The sequence below is a fragment of the Taudactylus pleione genome, unplaced genomic scaffold (assembly GCF_031769625.1).
Source record: "Taudactylus pleione unplaced genomic scaffold, aTauple2 ptg000022l, whole genome shotgun sequence".
NCBI lineage: Eukaryota > Metazoa > Chordata > Amphibia > Anura > Myobatrachidae > Taudactylus > Taudactylus pleione.
In genome coordinates, this window is record NW_028284424.1 from 737,601 (window position 1) to 765,433 (window position 27,833).

Below are 27,833 nucleotides of genomic sequence, written 5' to 3' on the forward strand. Positions count from 1 at the left end.
ATACATATACACATATATATATATATACACACACACATACCAGTGTTTATTTGGGTACGTGGAAGGTAGCAGGCTATGCTAATTTGTTGGCTGGTTAAACAGAAATCACTATGATTTTTTTTTCTTGAAGTGTTGTTGACTGGTGGAAGACCCGGAAGTTAGAATTAAAATTCAATCTGAGCAGCACCCAGGCACTCATAATGCAAAGTCACCAAAGGGGAGGTACCTGGGAATGTAATTACTACACTAAACTCGCCTCTGTCTGACATGCTGGGGAGGTGCAGGGAAGAGTGAGAGTGAGTCTATTAACACTATACTTTATTAAATGAAACACACACACACACATCTATCTATCTATCTATCTATCTATCTATCTATCTATCTATCTATCTATCTATCTATCTATCATGTATATTTCTGAATTGTTTAAAAGAGTTTCATAATAGTGAACTGTATTAAGAAACATTTGGCTGTTTGGATATACAACTAGCAGCATGTACTGCCAAAGGAATGCTTGGACTTATAGTTCTACAACAGGTAAAGAGTCACAATATTCTTAACCCTGCCCATGTTTTACAGTACCCATGCTTATATTCTAGCCCCTATCTAGTGTCTATGCATTCATAAAAGCAGGAAGGCTTCATAACAAGTACATTTCTAGGAATGAGCAAAATCATGATAATTTACGGTCTGCAAGGTGACGAGAGAGTGAGAGAGAGAGAGAGAGAGAGAGAGAGAGAGAGAGAGAGAGAGAGAGAGAGAGAGAGAGAGAGAGAGAGAGAGAGAGAGAGAGAGAGAGAGACGCTTTCTCCTTTAATTGTTGTGCTGGGCAGCTTTGTGGCTGGCTCAGGCGAGGTGCTGGCGTTTACATGGTAAATAGAAGCCTTGCTCCCTGTAAGTGGGAGTGCTTCCAGCAGCAGGAGTCGGGAGGTGCGCACTGCGCATGCTCGGTGGCTGCAGGGGCAGCTCTGTGCCTGTACACAGCTATCAGTGAGAGACATGGCCAGGGATGGCGAGGGGAGTGAGCAGACTCCAAACACTGCTGCTGATGCCCTGATAGCTGGGGTAGAATAACAAGAGTAATACTAGAGTAATAAGCACGGGTCTGATGGTAAGAAGAAGGAGTAACGAGGGGAAGAAGTTCCATGTGAAGCAGCATTCCGCCGCCGCCAGATAGATGTGTTGTCCGCACGCCTGCACGTATAGACATGAACGCCCAGCTGACCATGGACACTATCGGCGATCTGCACGGGGTGAGCCATGATCCGGTACAGTCATCCGTCGATCTGATGAGCAGCAGCCCGCACCACCGGGGATCGGTCAGCCATCGCAGCAACCACCTGGCTGCTCACCCTAGGTCCATGGGCATGGCATCCCTACTGGACGGAGGAGACTATCATCATCACCACCACCACCACCGACCCCCCGACCATGCCTTAACGGGGCCCCTCCACCCCACCATGACCATGGCTTGTGACACCCCACCGGGCATGAGCATGAGCAGCACCTACACCACACTGACCCCCCTGCAGCCCTTGCCCCCCATATCCACAGTGTCGGACAAATTCCCCCATCACCACCACCACCACCATCACCACCACCCACACCAGCGGATACCGGGCAATGTCAGCGGCAGCTTCACCCTCATGAGGGATGACAGGGGTCTGGCCTCTATGAACAACCTGTACACCCCTTACCACAAGGATGTAACTGGTATGGGACAAAGCCTGTCCCCCCTCTCCGGATCTGGTCTGGGGAGCATCCATAATACCCAGCAAGGTTTGCCCCACTACGCTCACCCCAGTGCCACTATGCCCACCGAAAAAATGCTCACCCCCAATGGGTTTGAAGCCCATCACCCTGCCATGCTGACAAGGCATGGAGAGCAACATCTAACCCCGCCATCCGCTGGCATGGTGCCTATCAATGGGATCCCCCACCACCCCCATGCCCATTTAAATGCCCAGGGTCACGGGCAGATTCTGGGTTCTACCAGGGAGCAAAACCCTTCATCTATGACAGGATCACAAGTCAACAATGGAAGTAATTCAGGGCAAATGGAAGAGATCAATACCAAAGAGGTAGCTCAGAGGATCACCACGGAGCTGAAGCGGTACAGCATCCCCCAGGCGATCTTTGCCCAGAGGGTGCTATGCCGCTCACAAGGGACCCTCTCAGACCTGCTGAGGAACCCCAAACCTTGGAGCAAACTGAAATCCGGCCGGGAGACCTTTCGCAGGATGTGGAAGTGGCTACAGGAACCTGAATTCCAGAGGATGTCAGCTCTCAGGCTTGCAGGTGAGTGCCCCCCACTCTATCCCCCCAAAAACCTTCCCAATTGCATCAATATTCCATACCATATATGTACCCATAAAGACACCTATTCTCTTTACATCTTTTACATCTCATCTTTGTTCTTTCTACAACTCTGCCTTTGGGTTCACTTTACTCAGAAATCCTAATTCAAAGCTCTATCTGTGGCTAGTTTTCTTCCCTGTCACCAGGAATTAAATAGTAGTCGCGTCCATATGGTCTAATCCCCTCTATACCTTTTGTGTAGATGGCTATATACCAGATCCATTCCTTACTCCCGAGGGTCATCTGCCATTGCTCACACTATGGATCCAGCCTTCTCTGTATCACATGTGTGTCATTCTCATCATGATGATTTCACCCTAGTATGTCCAAACAATAGGATCTTCTCTTAGCTTTTCTTACATAGGAAGGCAGCTTAATGACTGATACAGTATTACATGATTCCATTGGGCCATATGGCTAAAGGAACCTTTCGCAATCTTTCATTAAATATTTCATTTGTAAATACTAGTGGGGTATACAGTATATAATGTATCAAGCCACTGTGAAATAGTGTAAACCCCACGTGAAAGAAGAATGAAGCAGAATACCTGCCCCAATCTTATCTACCACCCATTGTCTTTGTCAAACAATTAATATCGATCGATTGATTGATACGTATCTAGTAATCTATAAATCAATACTTGCAGCGATGTTTACACTTACTGAGTAGATGGAAGCAATAGAGTACTCCCCTCAGCATGCAAATAGAGGGTGTCATTATGTGGATTATTCCATTTCAATTTTGTTTACTGATTTTTTTTTCTTGTTTGCTAAACATATTGTAATGAAGCCTATGCTAGTACAGATGTACAGACACCATCCTGCTATACAGAGCGAGTCGCTGTGGTGTGGTATGTAGATTTGTAGTTTATTGATCTGTGTACTAATGACTGGCAGGGAGGGTGGCTCGGCTCCATTGTCTTCTAAAAATGACACTTTCTTCTTAATAGAAGCTAAAACAGATTCACTTTTCAATCCGATGGTGAATGCAGTCAGATAATAAAGAGCAACTAGGGCTGGTATTGACTCTTTACACATCACTGCTGTTCTGGATTTGAATTGGATATATATATATACAATATATATATATATATATATATATATATATATATATACATATATATATATTAGCATTACTCACATAGCACACATTTGCACCAGCCTGATAGACACGAGCATTGGTGATTTCTCAGAGATTAATACAGGCAGCATGGTGCCTTTTTAGTGTGTATTGTGTGCAATTTTATAACTGGTTCTTCGAGTGTACTAGAAAGCGGAGCCTTATTTGAAGGTTTAATTAACTTGGAAGTCTTCATTAATTTGTCCCTGGAGGATGCCAGGCAGTCAGTCGGTGGTGCTGTCGCAGGCGGTGATCTGTTTTACTGACAAAAAAAGGGAAGGGCCAGATCCATTTTCCTAATACACGTTATAATGTGTGGGCTCTGTGATCACATGTATGTGACTCATAAGAGCTGGTGGCACCGTGCCGTGTTCCATATATATATATATATATATATATATATATATATATATACATATATATATATATTCCCTACCATGCACAGGGCACAGCACAGCATGCAAGGAGAAGACAGACGTGGGGGATGCGCACTGCTGTCCTAGTCGTAGCTGATATATGAGTATTCAATCCATACTGTATGCTAGCTATGCCTAATATATCTATAAACGGCTGCAACACAAGCATGCTATAATCTGATATAAATATGCTGCACGCTAACACATATATGTTTATACACGCATATGCGATCATTATACACACATAATATATATATATATATATGTGTGTGTGTATATATATATATATATATATATATATATATATATATGCGATTATACATATATTAATGTTTTAGTTTGTGTGTTAAAAGTTTGACTCAAACACTCTGTAAAACATTCTCTCAGCTATCTATCTATCTATCTATCTATCTATCTATCTATCTATCTATCTATCTATCTATCTATCTATCTATCTATCTATCTATCATCTATCTATCTACATACACACACGTATGATCGTGCAAAACTACATCCATAAGCATCTTCATATGGAATGTAAACAAATAGTAAATGGCCCTGACTGGTGGACACTTCTGCAGCCAGTAACCTGTGAGAGGTAACTGCCTGCAATGATCCCCGTGAAGGAGGCGATTGATAAGCCGAAGCTTTCTTCGATTTGCAGTGTATTTTTACGACAATTTGGTCGAGCAGTATCTCCATTTATTTACATGGATCAATAGTGGAAACAACCGCTTCAATTAGAATGTAGGATCCCCTTCTTGACGTTATCTGAGCATTAATCTGCCAATCTAGAGTGTCTGCTGGAGAGTAGTAACTTGCTGAATACAAATTAATGGTACAGACACCTGCACCCAGCACACACTGTTATATTAACATATGTCTACAATGCAATTTCTCCTGTGCAGCATTCTCTATTCTTCCTTAACCATATTTTAAATGCAATTTACAGTTTATTTTTTATAATTATACAAATTAGAGCAATAGATTTGTACTTTTGTAAATAAATCAGATACACTTATGCAAAGTAACATTGAAACATAAATACCATCGTATAATCCCATTTTAAGACATTATTATTGTTGCTAATCATTTATATTTATTCACTTGCATTAACACAGACTACATATACTATGCTCATATGCATAACATACTATGCAAGGGTATCATCAGTAATTAGTATTCTTATTTGAGATTCTTGAAAATATCTATATTTAAACATTGTTAGAACATTGCTAACACTCAAGATATATTTACAATATATATATATATATATATATATATATATATATATAAAAGCATGCTTACATTACATTTATTTATTTATATTTTTCTACATATAGAAAATATTTCTCTAAATTTTTATTTAGAAAATTAAACTGTGAAAGCCACAATTTGGTGATACTTAAATTAAATTAAGATAAATAGAATTGCTGGTTGAATAATTAAACCAGTGAATGTTTAACCTGCAGTAAATAAAGATTTACATTAAATATAACAAATCTCTTTTATAGTAAACAAAATAAAAACAACAGCAAGTATGTAAATAGATTAATAAAGATCTGTATTGTATGATTATGATTTAACAATACTAATAGCCATGCTAGCAATTTTATTGTAACATTTTAAGAACTATTAGAATTTAAGAATTATATAACTTTTTTTTAACCTATACGTAGTGTGAGTGTGATGTGAATTTGTTGTGGATATCCCACCTTTTATTTTTTTATTTACTGCAGATATTATCATTGCTTACTGTTGTTATTCATTCATTCATAGCGTAAAACATTTTCCTGTTTGTTGTTTGCCTGTTTGATCTCACCTGTATTGTGCAGGGAAATGCAAGACTCGAAAATTTCTATAGGTAACATACAGTACACTATATGATTACCCATAAGATAGATTTTAAAATATAACGTGGATAACTGTTATATCAATTATGTCTATATGCAAATAGACTAAACCATGTATATATGTTTCCTTTATAGATGTGTATATGCATTGAGAAGTGTTAGTGACATGTTAGTATGCTGTTTTACTTGTTTATATCTTTTAACAGATTGTAGTGATAGTGTTTGACGCAGAAGTCTTTGTGTTCCACTGACTCTCTGCAGATAAATGCAGTATGGTGAATAGGCTAATTGCAGGTTTTTGGACTCCTAGAACACCACTGCATATGTTTTATTTTACTGCTGTCAACCAGCCCTGAGACCAGCGTGTCATTTTACATTTGTTTCTGGGCTTCAGTTTGAATTGGAATGATTTTCTGCCATAATAGGCCTCCACTGGTGTCCAAAGGTTGCTTGTGCTCTCTGATTCAATCCATGTTATTTCACACACTTGGGGCTTACTCTCATTCCTTACAATGGGCATCAAACACACTCAGTTTAAAGTTATTCTTTACACTCAATTGGATTTACTTTTGCGGTATAATGTAAGCCTGACTCTTTCTATGTTTGGACACATTTGCTGATCAATACAAGTTCATAGATCCACTAGGTTTTCAGCCAGCAGCTACTGCTTTAGCAGATGATTGTAGCATATTTATTACTTTTTCAACAAAATTACTCACATTTCTTTTATTCAAAAAGAAGTACAAAAATGGAAATAATGATTGATCCCATATCTCTAAATCTTAAGACGTTATTTAAAGAATTTGCAAATCAACTGGATAAAGAAAATAACGTTTCTTAAAAATGTGAAATTATTTACTATTTATTTATCAGTTAAATTAACTCCTCATTGTCCAAGTTCTTCTTTTTGCATTTATTCATAAGTAGTGCACTATAGTTTAAAACAAAACAAAGTTCTTTAGTGTATACTGGCTGCTTCAATATGGAATGATGACAGTTTATTTCCTTAGCAAAACTTCTGTCAATTAAATTTGGCATTTATATGTATTGAATTTGTCATAAGGTAACACAAATAGTCACATATGATTATTGCACTTTACTTGTCTTGTAAAATGATCTTTTATATTGATACTAATGATTACAGAAAATAATAGTGTCGATTTCTGTAGTCTATATTGAACTTTTTATATATTGCTCATTTTGTTTTGTTATGTTTTGTTTTTGTGCCTCGGGTCTTCTAGCACCCAACAGCCATTTTAGGTAGAGCACATGTTCTCAAACTCGGTCCTCAGGACCCCACACAGTGCATGTTTTCCAGGTCTCCTCACAGAATACAATTGAAATAATTAGCCCCACCTGTGGATATTTAAAAATGTGTAATTGAGTAATGAGTACACCTGTGCACCTGCTGGATGACCTGGAAAATATGACCTGTGTGGGGTCCTGAGGACCAAGTTTGAGTACCACTGAGGTAGAGCATCATAAGAAATAAGGTAAGAGATAACATAATGAAACTATATGAAACCAATTCTAAATTGTATAAGTAGTAGATTGGGAAGTATTATGCATATTCAGGCATAAGACTAATAATATACAAGTATGAAGCAATCCTTAGCAACCAATCAGCTCTTGGCTGTGGTGTCCCTAGAACAAGTTAGAGAATGAAAGCAAATGCCTGATTGGTTGGCTTTGATTACTGCACATTTGCACTTTGTTAATAAATAACCACAATTGTTTTATAATATATAAGTCATGACATATGAAGCAGTCCAAGAGTAATGACATCAAGCCAGATAAGAACCACATTTCTCCCAAAATGAAAGGTCCATTTCTCTTCTGAACAGTGACATTAAAATGTTAGCATCTTTCATGACCTCTGGATTGAATAGAGCTTTGTGTAAATTGATTCACTATGATCATTCAAGGTGTATGCCCTTAACGTGGGCCTTCAGTTATGTTCAAGCAGCTAATTTCCTTTCACTTACAGAGAATTACCCAACTCTATTTTTCTGCTAGCCCTAGATATGAGAAGGGCATTTGATAGCCTTCAGAGGTCCTTCGTACAGGTGGTCCTGTAAGCATTTGTCAGTACTTTCAAGGTTTGCTATTCTAAGCTCAATACACTTCCTAAACTTCCAGGAGCATTTAACCATCCCATTACAAAGCGAACAAAGCAGTGGTCTCTGTTGTCCCCTGCTTTATTTGCTCAGGTACTGAAAACATTGACTTACCTTAAAAGGTCCTAGTTCTATATCTTTGGAGCTGGACTGATAACATTGCTATTTTGCTGTCCTTTTCTACGATTAACAGAGGATTTAATGGTCTTTTTTTCACTCACTATGAAAAAGGGATGGGTACGGGGTGATGCCGGCATTCAAAATCCCGATGTTGACATCCTGACAGGGCTAGGATACCGACACCTGTCGGTCGGTATCCTAACCCTCCCCCTTTCCCTACCCTAACTCTCCATTACCGATGCCTAAACTTAACCTCCCCCCTAACCTACCCCTTCCTGCAACCTAAACCTAACTCCCCTTAGTGCCTAACCATAAACCTCCCCCTAGTCCCTAACCATTAACCCTAACCCTCCCCCTAACCCTGCTACTTACCTTCGGGATTCCGGCGGTGGGGATGCCGCCCGGATTGTGACATGTGTTGGGATATTGAACGTATCCCATGATAAAAACTGATTACTCTTAACATTTGTTTTTTAAGAGACAGATCAAAATAGCTGCTATTAACATATTAAACTCTCTTACTGTAACCTTCTTTTTACCTGTTGAATTCTACACACTGTATCATACTGATGCTTTTCATCTGGCATGTACAGGTGCAGGGGTGGTTTAAGAGAGGAGTGGGCCCAAGTGCAGACTACTCAGAGCGAGCCCCAGTAGACTTTGGCATTGTGCCAGAGTCTACGTCGAATGCGCAGGTCTCCGGTAATATGGTGCCTGCGCAAATGGGACTGGAGACACCTCTACTGGGCATGCACAAACCTCTGGGAAAATGGCCGCAAGGTCTGTGGTGTGGGCCACCCTGGACCCAGGGGCCTGTGTGCACCATACACCCTGTGCCCATTATAGATACGCCAATGAACAGGTGGAGCTATACTTTTTCAATGCAATGGGTAGTCATAATACTAAAGGCTCCATTTAATAATAATGCTTATTACCAGTGGCCTATTTCATTTAGTATCTCAGTGATAATAATGAATATGTCGTTGGTATTTAAAATTACTCACCTCTCCAGCGAAGTCCAGCAACGTTCCCTTCCTCGGCGGTATCCTACAAGCTGTTGCTGGCAGCCTACCTCACACTTTCAACAGGCGGGGAATCAGCAATGTCTGGAAAGTTTTGCTAAAGCTGGAAAGGCTGTTGGTGGTCCCCATTGCCATCAGTGGGGACTGTATCGCTATTGCCATCTATAGATTACCTAAATAGTACAGTGACAAACAGTGGTAAACTAAGATTACCACTATTTATTAAATACTGAAAGGACAACATAACCCCTTTACCAAGTGCTAAAGGAGTTATTATGTCACGTTATTAAATAGGGCCCTTAGTGTGATCTATTTATTCTTATCATTACCTGTTCCTTTATATGCCTTTCATATGCAACCATTGCCATCACCACATAAAGGATAGATACAGTAGATAGATAGATAGATAGATAGATAGATAGATAGATAGATAGATAGATAGATAGATAGATAGATAGATTGTAGAGGCTACTGATGAGTTGTCTTCAGTGTAACCTCTCATGACAAAAAACATATTTGGTGATGCAAAATGAATACCAGGTATGTCTAAATCTCAGTAATTTGGGGCTATGGCCCTCAGACTTTTTCTAATATTCCAATTAAGTACAGCATCACCTTTGTAAACTGTACATAGAAATATGCTAACATTTTAATGCCACTGTTCAGAAGAAAGATGGACCTATAGTTTGTAGGAGGCAGGTGGTTCTTATCTGGTTTGATGTCATAACGTTTTGACTTACTCATATGTTATGATTTCTATAATATACATTTGGGTTACTTATTAACTATGTACAAAATGTGCAGTGATCCATGCCAACCAATCAGACATATGACTTCAGCTTGGGCAACTGCTGATTGGTTGCTAAGGATTATTGTGCATTTTATTAGCCTCATGCTTTATTATAGAAAACAGCTCCCATTCTGCTATTTGTTCAATTTAGTATATTAGTGGTACATGATCTGCAAAAGATGCTTAAAAGCCAAACATTCATTAAAAAACTGTAATGAAGGAAAAAACTAATTTCTTCAAATAAAGTGACATTGTATATTGGTTCATTAATATGTCTTTCTTACCATGTTCAGTATCTTATGATCCTGCATAACATATCTGAAGGGTCATACAAGGCTCCAGACAAAAAATAATAAAATATAATTTAAGTATATTGGTGCCTCAAAATCAGACTTCTGTCCCCTTATTGTAATTCTTTGTGGGTATTATTTTATATCTGGAATGTTTAAAGGCATATGAAGCTTTTAGGGTTTGTCTGAGAAATTTACTGAAAGTGTAATCAGTCTAAAGGTGATAAATAGGGATTTCACACCCTCACATGGGAAACAAAAATCCTCACCAGCAACCCTAATAATAACATCAGCCTAGCAGTAGGGAGTAGTATTATTCTCCCTTTGTTGAAGTTCTGAATTTGGAAGATACCATGTTCTTCATGTGTTTGCTTGTGTTTGTGTATCTGTTGTGCAGATTATAGAGATTACTGATTAGTCAGATTCAGTGCAGTTCCTCTGCAGAAGTATAAATGGATGCAATAATGTACACCAGACATATGCAAATGCTGTTGTCTCCTCATCTCACCATTTTTCTAGTGATTTGTGCAGCGACGATGATGGCAAAGTCCAGAGGGGTATTAAACATTGGTGCAGGGTGTGTGGTGTGGATCCCTCTGGACCAGAGGCCAGTGTGCCCCACACACCCTGAGGACATTATAGATATGCCACTGACTGGTGTAAAGTCCTACCTTTGTAAACTGTTCATTATCACATTGAGCACACACTACCATTTATTATATTACGGTTGGGCCAGAAGTTCACATATGTTTTTTGGGGATTTTATTTAACATTTGGATTTCAAGACAATACATTGCAATAATCAATCTGCATTATAAATGCAATTGTTAAAAATAAATATGAATGTTAAGTGGTTTGTTAACCCCTAAAGATACAAATTTTCTTCCAGTGTGGTTACAGCCCCAGGTGAACTAACGAGGCCGCAATATTCCCGAATTAGTATGGCCTGTTAATGTTTGACATACACATTGTTATCTCTCTAATCAAACTAAGGCCCTGATTCAGACCCGCTCGCTAGCAAGCGCCCGCACGTTGCAGACGATGTTTGCTAATGTGCGCATGCGTGTAGTTCACAGTGCGCGTGCGCAAGCTAGTATGATCGATCGAATTTTGCTCGCTCACCCTGCAAAGACAGCCCAGTGGAATGAGTGACAGGAGAGGCCGTTTGTGGGTGGTAACAGGGGCAGTGGTAATGGGGGAGTGGAGTTGTGGACGCAGACGTACCAGAGTGTTTTCACGCCGTTTCTAGGGTATGCATAATTAACAGGCAGCGTCATAGTACACGTCACCTGGTTGAATAATACACTGAAGTGCTCGCAGTGCTTGCGGTAGGGTACAGTCAACCACAAGCGCTGCGGTCAGATCCGATAGAACCCGATGTACCGATGGTTGTATATACTTCCTGGAGATGACATACGCTAGTGGGTGGCTAAAGACAGGCTGGTGGGTATCTATAAACACAAAGGGATCGCTCGCCAAGACATAGTGGGTGTGCTTATGCCTTGCCGAGCGAGCAGCTGCCTTGACGTCACTTTGCAAAGTTTACATATGCTGGGAGCAAGCGGCCGCATCTAGTGAGCGGGTCTGAATCAGGCCCTAAGGACGTTACTTTTTATCAACTGCAATGACTAGTCACTAAGGGCCTGAATCTGAGCTGCACGCAATGCCGATGGAGTTGAGCAAATTTTTTTGTTACTGTGTAGACATCTTAAGTTACTAAAAAGTTGAATGGTGTATGCGGCCTACAGTGTGTACACACAGAGACGCAGTTGCGATTGAGACACACTATATCAGAAATGTATTGGAAATGTGCTGGGCATTCTTGGGTGGTGACTGGGGGGTGGCTTTTCAGATAGCAGATATTGCAGGTGTATCACTGAAGTGGTTACAACTCAGATACATAATCGCTCACATTGGAGGCCATACTTTGACAGAAAATCTGCACCTAGAATGTGGCTGGTGCAAGTTTCGATGGTGTGAATGTACAAAGTGGGCGTCTCATAAAGTCACTGAAGCACACACCGGTCGCTGCACCGTCTGACTCAGAACCAGGGCCTAGATGTTTAGAGACAGAACTTGTGTAGAATATTTGTAAAGTAAACATATATCTTGAGTTTCTTAGTTCATTAGATATGGCCTGAATGTTTGAGTCACCTTAAAATGTCCTATTTCCAGCCTGTGCTATTTTAAGGCACTGCGTAGATGCACCTTTAAAGACCTTAAACACCTTAGATGGTTTCTCAGAGATGATACATTTGGGGATATTTTCTCTCATTTCTTGATAAATTTGCATACAAAATGAATAATATAACAAGATTAATTCTGGACACTCAGCCAATAATATTAGTTTAAGTCTTTACAATGCATATAAACTGTGAACAGGTAAGGTCACTGAGAACCACAAGTATGAATGCAGTGTGTCATGTACAGATGATAATTCTGAATTACACCCTCACTGAGATCATCAGTAAAGATCCTTAACATCAGGTTATTTCATTGTAATATATGTTATATTATATGTTATATTATATTATATACATTTAACAAGTGTCCTTCCCCATGTTCACTTACACATCAACTGATATCCCTCAGTTACTGATTACTGACAACATATTTCACATACTCAATGATCAATATAGCCAAATATTACAAGTTAGTACAAGTTAGTATCCATGACATCAGAGTTATTATTATGTACGTATATGCTTTTTAAGCTTTCGACCTAAGAGGCTGATAATGGATTTCATATGCCAGCTTGTTCCATTCTTCTATACTGTAAATGTTTAAGGGCAATTTGCACAATAATTTGGGAAATATTTAAAACATTGTGGGATTCATGCAGCACTGGAGAATACAGAAAGTCTAGTGACTAGATATTGCTTTTAATAAATACAAGTCACATTTTTTGGTAATGGAAATGGGTATTTTATTTTTTGGTAAAGGAAATGGGTATTTTGCAGAATAAAACAGGCAATAGTCCAACTCTAGATGGGATCTCATGCGTCAAACAGTATAAAAAGCATTTGGAATAGAATGTGACTGTGAAAAACCTAATCCTAGGTTTTCCAGTTTGCTTCAATCTTACCCAGGACAATGGTTTGAATGATACTACTCTCCGGACAAAGGGCCTGATTCAGAGCTGAACGCTCTGACCAGAGCGCTCGCTCTGAATCAGTGCCCTCCTACCTGAAAATGGAGTGGCCTCCTGGCCGCTCGCATAGCTGTGGGTGACCATCGCGACCATCAGGCTTGCAACGAGACCCTGCGGTAGGGTCTCGCTGCCGCAAGCCCAGGAGTGATTTTGGCTCTATCAGAGCCAAAATCACTTCCACTGACATCAGTAGTGATGTCAGTGGGGCCGGCTTCAGACGGTAGGCGTTCCCATGGGAACGCCTCCATCTGGCAGCCACGCCCCCGACACGCCCACCAAAGGGGGCGTGCTGTCAATCAACATCGACAGCACGCCCCCTTTGGTGCGAGACCCGGAGCGACGGAGAGCCCGTCGCTATCCGGGTCTCGCGCATGTGCATGACGGAGCACCCTCCGTCGTGCGCATGCGCAGTGGGGCAACATCGACCCGCTTGCGAGCGTCCTTTGCTCGCGAGCGGGTCTGAATGACCCCCAAAGCCAACAATATGGAGTCATTATATTATTTGGTTTACATCTAGTTAGAGCTTAAGCAGACTAAATGTGTGGACCCAATATATTATGTTATCTTAAGGCATGTATCCACTTGCCAACAATGAAGGACTGAACGATAACGATATAATTATCATTCAGTCATTTATTATACTGTGCAGTGCCCACACTGAACGATATGTCGTTTAGTGCAGGCACCCTCCCTTATCCCCGAACATGCTCAACCTGACGATATCGTCAGGTTGACCGTCATGTTCAGGCGATGAGCGATGCTGACAACGACCAGCGGGAACGCGCATCGCTGGTCATTGCCGACATTTTTCTGCACGATTAATGAGCGATTGAACGATAACGATGTCGTAATCGTTCAATCGCTCATTTTTCTCATCTAGTGGATACGCGCCTTTAAACTTCATAGTACAAAACTTAAACTGTGATAATATTGTAACATTTCCAATTATTATTGAGAAATGAAAAGATTATATATTTAGTAATGCTGATTAGTGTTAGAAAACATACATTTACCAGCTTCTTGGCAGCAGCGAGAGTTTACTATTATGCACCTGCCGAGTTCTTTTGCAGTGTATAGGGAAGAAAGGGGATGTTAAAGGTCAAACTACTTTCTATTCAAATTGAATGGAAAGTCTTACTAACATATGTCAGATAACATCTCCAGCTTACAAGTAGGTAGGTTAGGAACAACTTCATATGTTGCTGAAAGCAGCAGAAAAGTTCATATCTATAAATTGCTAATGTTTAATAACATTTGGGATATACATTAAATAAGTATTATTCCCATAGATGTGTGGTGTATAGAAAAATTACCTGCTACAAAATACTTTTGTTTGAATGAGTGTGAATTACTGATTTATGTATAATGTGTTTATTAACAGTTATTTATATAGCACACACATATTATGGAGCACTTTACAGAGAATATGTCAGTCGTTCCCATCAGTCCTTGCCCCAGTGGAGCTTACAATCTATGGGCCTGATTCAGAGATGTACACTATTCCGATGTGTATGTAGCTGAGTGGCAATCTGTGTATGTGTATAAGTTACACTGCACATGCGTCAAGGTACATTACCATAGTCCCTCACAGCAACTATTTACTCGCAGTGTGATTGACAGCCAGAGCCATTTGTGGGAGGTAACAGGGAGTGGTAGCAAAGAGCTCTGGCGTGGCGTCGCTATTTTCGCCAGCATCTGCCATCCCATACACAGTGAAAGTGGCTCTGGTGTCTCAGTACACAGGGCCATTCTGCATGACTATTGGGCTACTCAGAGTCTGATTATCAAGGGATCTGCAACCAATGCTGCATCTTTGTACATAGATGCTTGGATCTGCAAATCCACAGGTTTGCATCTCAATACATTTTTTAGTGTCTGTGACGTTTGCTTTTTTCACACAGCAGCTGTGTACGGGATTACAGCTGCAATGGTATTAACATATATCTCTGAAACGGGCTCTATATTCCCTATCATATGGACACACACATATACCTGGCACAGTGTCACCGCTGCTCAGTGACACCATCAGAGGGGGTGACACCAAAATAGCAGAGTAGTTCTTCTATTTTGGTGTTACCCCCTGGGATGGTGTCACCCGGCGCGGTCGCATCCCTGCACCCCACTAGTGGCTCCACTGATGCCAGTTCAGAAACTAACAATATTCCTGTAGAGATCTAACAGTTTGTGCTAATAAATGACAAATTACTTTAGCAGTTTAATACGAAGGTCCTGCTGAAGAGTTAAATGCAAATCGGCCACATGTGTGCACAGAATGAAATTCATATATTCACCCATATGCAGAGATAAATATATCTTGCAGTGTGCCCAGCCCTTTTCCTTGCACTTGATCTGCTACTAGTCACCATCACCGGTGTACACTTCCCCCAGACAATACTTGGTTGCAAAAGATAAGTCTGAAAGGTTGTATTTCTCAGCTTATGTGAGAACACCCCACTGCAGCCCAGTCTATGACCTTTCAGTTGTAACCGGAGTTGTGATTGAAATGTGTATGACTATGCATAACATGTATGCTCAGTCCTGGAGTATGCGTAGAGCGAAAAAACGCAAGTTACTGTATGTAAGCAGGCGTGTGTTCAATTCTGTATCAGGCCAAAATGTTTTGCCTATCATCTCATACTTAAAAAGCAGTAAAACAACTACTTACTCCATTCAATACCATAATTAATAGCAGGATCTTGCCTGATGCTTTCTACTTTTATTGTGCATTGAACCTGGAGAGCACTTTGAAGTAATCATTAAATATATAGTAAGGCCTTGCTAATTTTAACAAAGTTCAAAGGAGCTAACTACTTATTCCAGTGTTTTATACAAGATGGGCCCAAAACAAAGATCATTCACAGATCTCAATATTGTTAAAGGGAAATAAACTTCCTCTAGTTACAAATCAGTGTCAATTCCATTGATCAGTCACAGTTTATTCTGGAGATAAATGTATAGATCTGAGCTTCTTCTGGTGGGTAAGTATAAAATACAAACTGCTCTAGGCAAGTATACAATGCCCTAAATGTGGTGGCTAAAACACAATGCAGACCACAATTTCAGTGACCTAGTATACTATGCTGACCCCTTTTATGATAGCTAGTAATTAATGCAGGCCCTGGTTCTAGTGACTTGTATTTAATGGAGCCTTTAATTCAAGTGTTTTGGTTCAGATTAATTTTTTTGTTTTGGATTCCTAAAAAATCGATATAAAATAGATATAAACAGCATGTAATTTGGACCTGTTTACATGCAATCCAATTTGAGTTCCGAACCAACAGCAGACCCAAGCCAGGACTCCATTCGGAACACCAAAGTTAATCTGAACTAGAACTCATTTCAACTCAGAACCCCTAAGTTTGGGTGTGTTTGTATATCAGGAAAACCGAACCGCACATCTGTAAGTATCAGCACTCCTGTATCAGTACACCATCATTTCTCAAGACATGCTAAAATTTGTCATTCCAAAACACAGGGAAGTTACCCAGCTTTGGTAGAGCTACTATTCCCAGCATGCTCTCCCAGCCAGTGATGGTCCTTGAAAGATGAGAATGTGACTATAAAGCATAGACCACCTTTGTGCACACTGGTACTCATCACGGCACTGGTGGCTCACTGCGTGTTGTCCTTTTCTTGTAAAAAGATTGGGAGCTGGAACCACTAGTACACAGCTCTCTAATTGGCTATTCGTACAGTATACTGCAGGGGTTGGGCACGGGATCTCGGTGGTCGGGATGACAGCGGTCAGAATACTGACAGCTGCATTCAGAATCCCAACACCATCAGGTAAGTATCCAAAGCCCTAACCCTCCCCCCAACATTAACCCGGTATGTAGTCATATTACCGATGGCCGGGATGCCGGCTGCGTGGAATCCCAATGTTGGAAGCCTGACCCGTGACTAAAGATAGGCGTCAAAATCCCGATGCCTATCTTTAACCCAACATCAATATCCCGATAGCCTACATCCCAAACGAAGATAAGCGGGGCTTCTCAGCCGCCGGTATTTCATACCCAACCTCCTTAACCCACCTTTCCCGCAGACTAACCCTAAACCACCTTTCCCACAGCCAAACCCTAACCCCTAAACCTAACCCTAATACTCACTGTCGGGATGCGGTCAGGATTCCGGAACCGGTATTCTGACCGCCGGCATCCTGACAGCTGGGATGCAGACTACATTCCTAGTGCAGTTTCTACAGCATAAAAATTAGTCCTCTACACATTTAATGGAACTGTCTACTTTGGGGAAAGACAAGGTATAAAAAGTTAGAAGAAAATAAGCGAATCTTCAGAAATCGTCGGATCCCAACTGCTTTACACCATATTAATAAATGATCATATATAATATGCAAACATTTTAAAATGTTATACACCTGTATAGTGCTTTATTACTCTGCTTTTCTAGCTACTTTCTTTTTATTAACACTTATTTCTGCATTAAACACAATAAAAATAGTTTCTGTCCTGAAAGCTTAGTTGCCTATGCCTATGCACTTGGTTACAGGTTTTCTGGTAGGCATAAACACCTGCATAGGAATGTCAGTTGTCTGTACCAATATGGCTACTGGTATGACATTACAAGTGGTGGTATGAACCCTGCCCTTATGATTAATAAGTGAGTGGAGATATCACAGAAAGTGACCCCTAAAGGGTCACTGAACTATATCTGGTCATTAGCTCACTTTCAGTCCTACAACTCAGTGTGACATTACAGTTTCTTTGTTAATGAATAAACTAAACTGAATAGTGAGCTATTGTCTTTATACCATGAGAACTGTCTCAATCAATTCAGCAAAGATAAGAGATGGCAGAGTTTTCCATTTGTAAATAATGACTAAAATATCAGTGAGATTGAAATAACGTCATACCCATGTCCTACTTGTCAGTGTTATCCCGTGTGTTCCCCAATGACACTGATAAATCCAACCTTCAGGTGCTCTAAATAATATCCTATGTGGCTTACACACAGAAATATCGGACAGTTTCTTATTATTACTATGATACTTATAAGGTCAAAGTTTGTTTAAGAAAAAACAGTGGCAACTGGCCACAGAAGATTCAAAAGAAAGTTGCAAAAGCAAAACAAATAGTGAAAAAGAAACATAATCACAATCCTAATCCTGACATTCAGAGTACACATATCTGTTAAAAAGTCACAGAATAAATTAAGGGTTATATTTTGTGGGCTGAATTCATCTGGGGAAAGCATGTATGAAAGAACCACCAAAAGGTGCAATTGAAAAACATTTTTTATATTGCCCATAAAATAAATGATTTTATCCTTCCTTTATATATATAGTGCCAATATATTACATAGCACTAATTGACTTACCTGTATGTTTTTGGAATGTAAAATGAAACAAACCTCTCACAAAGCAAAAATGCATGGACCCTAGGCAGCCAAACGGTTAGAACATATGTGAAATATAATGTTTTTTCCTCCTTGCTTTCCATGTCCCGTGTTTTGCAGATTTGTTCTGTGAAGTATAAACCTGACTATAGTGGTCATTTACTAAAATGCAGGATATGCTCTCCTTGCTTTTAGATAACACTTGCACCTGATTTATGCAAATGCCTACAATGTGTTTTTTTATATTTTTTTTTTACCTCTAGTTACAATTTTTCAAAGCTACATATCAGAGTTAGGTATACATAAAACTCATTTGCAGTGTTTGTATATTACTATTTTATGCTGCATAACTTTCTATATAAGGTTTATTAGATATTTGTCCCAAGCCATGGTTTAGGAAGGGTGTACCACAGGAATGTATAGGGGAAGGTCAGGTAGGGGAGGATTCTTGTGGGGGAAGGGGGAGAGAGAAAGACCATAGCGATGCTTAGAGAACCATCTGCTGTCTATAAGTGTCATGGTATGGTAAGATAGAGGTACTGGGGGTTCCCAGATATTTGGGTCTTTTTTACTACTTTTTCTGCAAACATCTGACCCGTTCCATGCAAGAAATGAACAAGATATGGTTGAGTACGTCCTGGTACAAAGTGTTGTGTCTCTAGTTCTTTGCATTCTGATATTTGGCAGCATAACAAATGTGCATTATCAATTTGTCTATACACTTATGGATTCAGCGGGTGACCCTAAAAGTAAGAGGTTCCTGTGCATACTTACTCCTACATTTTATGGTGAGTTTTGCTGCCTAAAGACTAGGCATTAGTTTGCAGTGCTGTTTCTTTTGTTTGCTTGTGTAGAAGGAGCTTGGGCATACCTTGTTGGCTATGATCATGAATGGGCCTTGTTACACATCAACATGCAAGCTGATATTTATTTTTGTAGTACAAGGACATTTAAATGAAATTATGATAGAGAGGGGTATCCCTGGATTTTCTTGGTTCAAGAGGTGGAGTTTTCAGTCCCAACAAAAGGAATCAATTCTGTCCTTGGAGATGGGGAAACAAAAATTCAACCTGTATTGAACCTCACAGATGCACTTTAGATGGTAGCAATTATTTTTAGGCACCTTTCAACCATTGTGATAAAAACATTATCTTTTTTTATTGCAGTGTGTTTTTTTGGCATACAGTAAAGGAGCTAACAGAATGACACTCCCCTCTCTCGTCGGCCCATCTGATTTTGTCCATGGGTTACAATAGCTAAGCCTCACCAACCACTGCAAGCCACAATGAACAAAATGTGATACCTAGCAGGAAAACCACTCAATATGCTTGTACCTTCAAAATGTGAAGACTGTTATATGATAATAGTAATAAACCTTAGTTGTTGGGTTGTTTTTTTAATAGTCAGTAAAATTCTGCAGACCAATAATAACGATTTTCTATTTAAAGCTCAGAAGACCCATAATTGATCTTGAATACTCTATTTAAAGCTCTGTTCAAGTTTGGGAAGATCTATTGTATTTCATTTGTTCTTATTCTCTGTGGCCTGTAGACATGGAAAACGGTCTGCTGTGAAATACCTCTGCATGGAAATCAGTGAAGACAACACAATTGTTACATTAAGCACAAGCATGTGCAGAGATAACATGGATGCAGCTGGTGGAAACGCACAGGGCCCTTCTGCCTACAGAACCACCAGCCTCCTGGGGCCCATAGAATACTACAGTGCTAAAAGAGCCAATACTTTCTAGTGTTGATTCTGTCAGTATAAAAACACTAACAATATTCTGTACTGGGCTCTGGGGTGGTGTACAGATGACATACAGACCTTTCACAAACTGCTCTATGTGTCACAAAATATACTCTTTAAGTGAGGTATAATATGGTCACATACAGAACATATCAACTATCAATAAAGAATTACGTTACAGATGCTGTAAGAATCAGATACCATAATACCAGAGATATTTCCTCTATTCTCTTTGTGTAGAACTGAAGCTGCCTGTAAAATCTGCAGTGTCAAATGTAGTTTGACAGCACTGCGTGAGGACATAACAGGGGACCTAAGGTGAGAAGGAGGTGGGTTGCCATAAATCCAGCAGAGGGATGTGGCTGATAATCATTTATAAGGCAATTGTTACTGCTTACAAAATGACTTTACATAAAAGTGAATGTTGCTGATTCTATGCAGTTAATTAATTTACAGTGGACAGATATGATAATGCCGGTGGTGAAATTACTATAAACAACAGTATCAGTCATGAGAGCCAGGAGATGGTTTCCTTGACAACCTGGTCTCTCTTTGTACAGCAGGCATCAGACCCAGTGAGGACAAGATTCCTCAGCTTAACACTGTCATTGCCATTGGGATCTACAGGAAAATGCAGAGTATAGGATTGAAGTTTAAAGGTCTACACAGGAAGGAGCCTAAAGTCTATAATACACCTATATGACCACACAGGTACATAAATGTGATCTGGCCATTCAACACTTGAGGCAAATAGCTGAGACCAAAAGGGCACCATTAGAATGGTCAGATGATGACTGCATACATAGTCAAATACATTTATTGTACTACCATTCCTGGATAATCACTGATAGATCTTACACCAGGCCTAAAATGACTTTGTTGGATGCCAAAATCACAGCATGTATGGTTACATTTAAATAAGTATAATAATTTTGAGCTTTTAGTATTATAACCTAACTTTCAACAACTATCCTTGGAAAGCCTCTAGAAGAAGTGATAACAGTCCCTGAGGGTTATTTACTAGCATTGCTCAACAGTGCAAATCTGCACTGAATACATAGCAACTAATTACATGATAACTAATTCTCTCATTATCAAACTTGCACCAGACAGGTAAAAGTTAATTTATAAATAAAAGGTACTATACATGTGCACCAATCAGTTGTAACATTAATGAGCAATGGGGGGAAAAAAACATGCAGTGCCACCCTGTATGGAAAAAAACAGCAGCACTACAAATGGCAGCATTCCCAAGTGACACACAATGAAAAAGAACATTGATTATAAATAAAGACATCCACACAAACAACCTCAATTTTCCAATTTATTGCTTTTTGTTTGTTTTTTGTAACGCACAAATATTGGGTAGCTTTATTTTTACACTTCAATTTAAATTGGGACATCACTTTCTCAAATCTAATCTGTCAGCATAGTTTAAATTTACCCCTTGAAGCATGGTTTTCCCAAGGTACAAAATTACCCGCTGGATCTACTAGTGTATGGCTTAGTGAAGCCCTTAATGTTAGTGCAAACAAAAGCACACTTGCTCACATTCCGGCCATATAGAAGGACACTTGAAAATGCTTTAGGATATGTCAGACACAAGGTATCATGAAGAACACACATAAGCTGGATATGATTGTGCTAAAGTGTGTGTAAAACATGAGCAGTTAGCAGTTATGGTAAATATACTGGATACTAATTATAAGAAGAAAAGATAAAAAGTATCAAAATGTTGCAAATTAACAACACAATACTTTAATGAGAACATAACTTACAGAGCAAGCAGCAGGGATCCTATAAATTAGGCCCATTTAGTAGAGACCCACCCATGCAGGGATATATAGGGTGTCACTCTCCTGAGTTTAGTGTTTAGGAAGCTCCTGCAGATACTGATGTTTTTCAATCTGTGACATGTGTCCCCTGTGTTGTCAAAGGTTCCAGGAATATATCAGACTACTAGTTTAACTCAAATAAAAGTTTATTGTATTAGTAATTACTTAAAACAATTAAATATCTCAGATAGGATAGATAGATAGATAGATAGATAGATAGATAGATAGATAGATAGATAGAAAGGTTGTCTTGGTTTGTATTTATACATTTTGGGGACACTTGGGAAAGATTGGCACATATTTAGGGGTACTTATGTGAAGATTAGCAGTTTCAAGGGAGTATCTAATACAAGAAGATCTAGAAACCATGGTCTACATTGCCTGTCCAATCAACCAATAGCATACAACTGAATTAGTTTACATTTAATTTCCAGACTATGGCTTCTGGATCTATATAGGTGCCAGATAGGGTGCATTCCTCCCAAAACACAGTACTGCTAGTTAGGGGAGGGGAACTATTGCACCAATAAAAAACAATGTAGCAATGACTACTCTGAATTTATGGGTAGGTTTGTCTTTAAGACAAAACATATATACAGTATTCGTATTGCAGTTAACTAGCTACAGTGATACATTCCCAAAACCCCTAACAATGGCGCTATTCTGTAATGTGAAGATTTATAACTGACAGTGTCAAATTTGGTCCCAAAATAGCAATAGGTGAATATAAAGTGATAAATTATCAATGCAAATAGTTTGCTACAATCCACAAAGAGTGTCATTCAGCACATAACTGTACCCATGTCAACACCTAACCTAAGCACTGTGTGATAAGGCACAGAGCACGGAACCAATAACGTGGTTTCTTTGTAAACAGCATTCATGACACCTAACAAAGCAAAGCCTAAACAGCACAGTATATCATTACCCACATATAAAGCATTGGCTTAAATCTGCAACTCTGCTTAATTCTTCTTTTAAGACGCTCCTCGGAGTGTCCCTTGAGGTTTATAACTCACAATGAACCACCAGGCGGATGGTTGGTAAATGGATACTTACAAAGAACCTATATTGAGGTCCTGACACTTTCCAGGATGCCTCTCAAACTATAAACAGTGGCTAATTACATCGCTGACCTCCTCACAAGCCAGTGTGATCAGCTTCTGTATTTACATAAAGCTGCTGTGAGTATCATTAATTCCCATGCCCACACGCCTGCAGGACCATCTCTTTGCATTACAAGACACTCAGCTGCACATTCAATTCTCCGATCTGTTTTCTAAACATCAACTTAAATAAATTGTAGGTAGATATTTATTTGCACTACTAATTCATCACACAGTGTATGCTTCAGGACACTCCCATAAATGTTTTAAATTATTGTTACAATAGTATACCTAGAGTCCTTACGGTAAAACCACATAGTCTGTGCTAGTCACATTACCTGTATTTTCCGTGGACATTAGTACATACACTTACTTATTGAATTCTGCTTTGCGGTGTTCAGTAAAACATCTATCTTGTCTACACAAAGGTAGGACACTTGGGTATATTTACTAAAATGTGTTTTTAGAAGTGGAGAGGTTGATCATAGCAACCAATCAGATTCTAGCTATTATCTTCTAGAAAGTGCTAGTTATATGTTAAGTAGAATCTGATTGGTTGCCATGGGCAACATCACCATTTTTAAAATCTCTCATTTTAGTAAATATACCCCTTGTAATCATGTTAAGTGCGGTTAGTTATTCAAAATGTATTCTCTTGCGTTGATGTGAAACAGTTCGTGATATATATATATATATATATATATATATATATATGTGTGTATCACGAAAAGTTTCCATACCTTGACAGAAGTTTTAAATTACATTTTAGGCTCAATGGGTCTTTAAATACAGGCGTGTTTTTTAAAATCACTAAATAAATAATATGCTTGTTTCTATGACTGTTCATGGTCTCAACTGAAAACCTGTAGAAGATTCTTGGATATTTCATCTCTCACAGATCAGATCATTAGGTAAAAAAAAAACATTTCAGGCAGTGATAACTAAAAAAGAGCCCTTTGCAAGTGAGTGACCTGCATTGTAACGTAGAAATAGTGCTTCCCCATACATATATCATCTCTTTCACACATTCAAATGCATTTTAAGGGTTTTTGGTTTGTTTTGCATTACAATAATTGTTCTCTTCTTCCAGTGTTTAAAAAAAACGCAACGAAAACACGCCTGCAGAGATCAAGCATGTCGTGGTGTGAACTATCACATAGGGAATAATATGTTCTGCTTTTTAGGTACGAGTATTAAATAATAAAATAAAACAGCCAAACTAAAACAAGACCTTAGTCTGATGCCAGAGGCAGAACACGTAGTGAAATCACAAGACAAGTGGTACGAAGATTGAGAATGTAATTTAACTCTGATAATTACACCACAGACAGCTCATGATGGGCCAGGTAGAGGTCATATCTTATTGCCCCCTTCACTGTACACCTCTCCCAGCAAAGCATCACACAGGCCATGTTTCCTATTACCGCTTTCTTCATCTACTAGACATAGCTGGTCATTCGTGGTCCGCCAGGAACGTAATACGAGACAAGAAAGGCGTGGTACAATGGCACATTCTATAAGGCAGATGTTTCATACCTTTAGATTGAATATTATGTCACTTCTAAATAGGTAGAGGTTTAGGTACAGCATTTTGCATATCTCGCTAGGAAGACCTTTTGGGGTATATTTACTAAAGTGAGAGTTTTTAGAAGTGGAGATGTTGCCCATAGCAACCAATCAGATTCTACTTAAAATTTAACTAGCACATTCTAGAAGATAATAGCTAGAATCTGATTGGTTGCTATGGACAACATCTCCACTTCTAAAAACTCTGACATTCAGTGACTATTCTTGGTGCAAGGTTTTTACCTTAAAATAATTTATTAATATAATCCAACCCAGGCCATGAAAACAGCACCGTACTGCGTTCATTACCTGTCCCGAGCTATCATTGTATAACCTTAGCCTGTCTCCTTCATACTACACGTAGGCAGGAGTGATCTCGTTTCAAAGGAACCAAAATTATCTTAATCCGTGTTCGTTTGGTTGATTCTAATTTTGAATTAAATTATTTACTTTCAGATCCCTCAACTAGCTGACCCTAATTGCTGATCATATCTGCTCATTTCTCAGGTTGAGCCTGTGGTGAACTGTAAAACGAAAAAAAAATAATTGCATTTTTTTAAACATGGTCATTTATGTAATTTGTAATTACAAATGAGATGATTAATGAATGTATAAACGCACACGTTGGATGCCACTGTGATCTATCGGTGATCATTGCATACTCCTTTGTATTTCTCACTAGGCTCAAGGCCCAAAATCAATATGTTACAACAAAATCACATTTAAGGTATACATTGTCTGTGTTCCACTGTCTTACAAAAATATAACAAAATATTGATCTACATTTCCCTATAGTTTGACAGGATAATCGCATATGTTGAGTAGAAAGCAGAATTTTCTTTTCCAATTTTCCCAGCATATTAGTGGCTTATTGAACATAATATGCAGTTATAAAATATGCATTAAAATATAAAAATGCGGATAGGACACTAAATAAGCTCGGATATGTACTTTAATGTATTTCAATTGACTATTAAATGTGCCCCTGTCTGCAAAAAAAAAATAAATGTATTTAATAATATACCATAAGCAATGTATAGAATGCCCTATAAAATATACTGTTTATGTGATCCTCCTTCCCATTAGCTGGGTGCAAATGTAAATGAGACTGAAGGAACCAATTCACCGTGCAAACAAATAATTTAATAATACGTCTAGAAATGGGACACCATAGGATCGAGACAGAGATATCTGCTGATAACCTAACTTTTACGTTAACAGGAAATACCTATGTTATGTCATGAACAAATATTGGAGACAGTTTTTAAAGGAAGGTCCAGTGCAAAAATATCCTGCGGAAGAGCCGGCTAGGTGCAAAACGTTCTGCAGAACTGCTCTGATTGCAATGACTGCTCTGCACAACATTTTTATGCACAAGATGCAGTGAAATTGTTACTGTGATGCATAAAGCTATGTATTCATGGTGCACAGAACATGCACAGTTGCTGCCCAATTCTATTTACCATTGTATCATAAATGGTATAACAGGATTAATTTAATAAATTAAAAATACTTTTTTTTAGCGTTTCCTTTTAATTATGTAAATTCTAGTATATTATCAACGATGGTTCCTTACCTGCAAAAGAGTGTATTCACTCTGAGAAAATAATAACACCACAAATATATTTCAGATGTTTATTGTGTGTGTATAATAGACAACAGCTTTCCTTTATTTGTGCCTTATATCTGAGCAGTCACACTAAACAATACTGATCTAGTAGTTAATAATAAACGACAGTGGCAGCTTGTTCTATACATGAGAAGGTAAATGGCCCAATAAATGATATTTTATTGTAAATCCTACGTCCTAGTAAATGTAATCCAGTATGATTGTAGGTAGCCTGAATGTCTTTCCCTGGGATACGGAAGAGCAGACTCAGCGATATTGTGCCAGTGATAAGGAGACAGGGAATCTGTGGCTGAGAAAGTCCTCCACCTGCGGACTGCTCTGTTGTCAGTGTCCTTGTAGACTGATTGATTTATAACCAACTAATGCATTGCTACATTTGCTCTGAGTTAATGTTTATCTAAATGAGATACAGCAGAAGAGATAATTCCAAATACCATTTCATACTGACCACGTTCCTTTAGAGACCTGCACAATGTACCATACACAATAGTCAGTGTAATCTGCCAATAATACAACAGCATAAGCACCAGGCACCTAAATTCTTTTTACAGGACATACATAATCACTGCCACTTGCATATATTGAATTTATTTGCTAAGAGTAACAATTAAGAATATTAGAGTAATACAATTAGTGACAACCATAAATTAAGTGTGTGTGACAACCGTAAACAGCCCTTTCAGATAGCATATGAAAGCTGTAGGACAGGCAACCTTTGGATGAAGAACAACTGTTACCATACTCTATATTCTGCCTATGCTATGAGTCAGGGGTAGGCAGCCTGAATGTCACCAGCTGACATGGTGTGCTGGGGCTTGAAGTGCCAACATATGGAGAGTCCAGAGGAATTTAAGTTGATGTAGGCTATGAGCACACGCTGTTATGCCAGTGTTGTCTAAGCTGCATGCTGAAAGCTTATTATAAACTGCTGCAGGTATATCAGTAATTGTTAATTATCCAGTGACATTTTTATGGGTTTTGTCCAGTAATCACCAGAAAGGGCAGCGTTCTCTATGCCTACACCAATCACTTTATTACATTTACTCAGGGTGAAATCAAACAGTTTAAACTGAGACAAAATTGGGTACAGTTCACCACTGAGTCGGGAGCTGGGACTATGGTTAGTCCACTTTCACGGTCGGGAACGATATACTGAAGCCAAATGATTGCACTTCTGTAATGTGCATGTGTTTTTCTAAGCTGAGGTTTTAAATCATGTCATAATTACATTGAAAATACCTTTTGTATAACAAGTACATTTTATTGGCCATTATAATTCAAACTTGCGTTTTCCATTGGCATGCAATGCCTTTTCTACATTAACTAAGCATAATGGTTTACTCGTTCCATCTCACATA

At 39.0% G+C, this 27,833-nt stretch overlaps 1 protein-coding gene across 3 annotated transcripts in view; it reads left to right on the forward strand.

Moving 5' to 3' along the window:
* The first annotated feature begins 1,208 nt into the window (after window positions 1-1,208).
* ONECUT1 (one cut homeobox 1) overlaps window positions 1,209-27,833 on the forward strand; it is a 34,535-nt gene continuing 7,910 nt past the window's right edge. For 2 of the 3 annotated variants that reach the window (XM_088450997.1, XM_088451005.1), the window contains exon 1: window positions 1,209-2,298. In XM_088450997.1, coding sequence (XP_088307123.1) covers window positions 1,209-2,298 — 1,090 coding nt within the window. Of the gene's footprint in view, window positions 2,299-13,623; window positions 13,632-22,928; window positions 22,951-27,833 lie in introns of all 3 variants that reach the window. The other variant, XM_088451012.1, reaches the window with a different exon arrangement.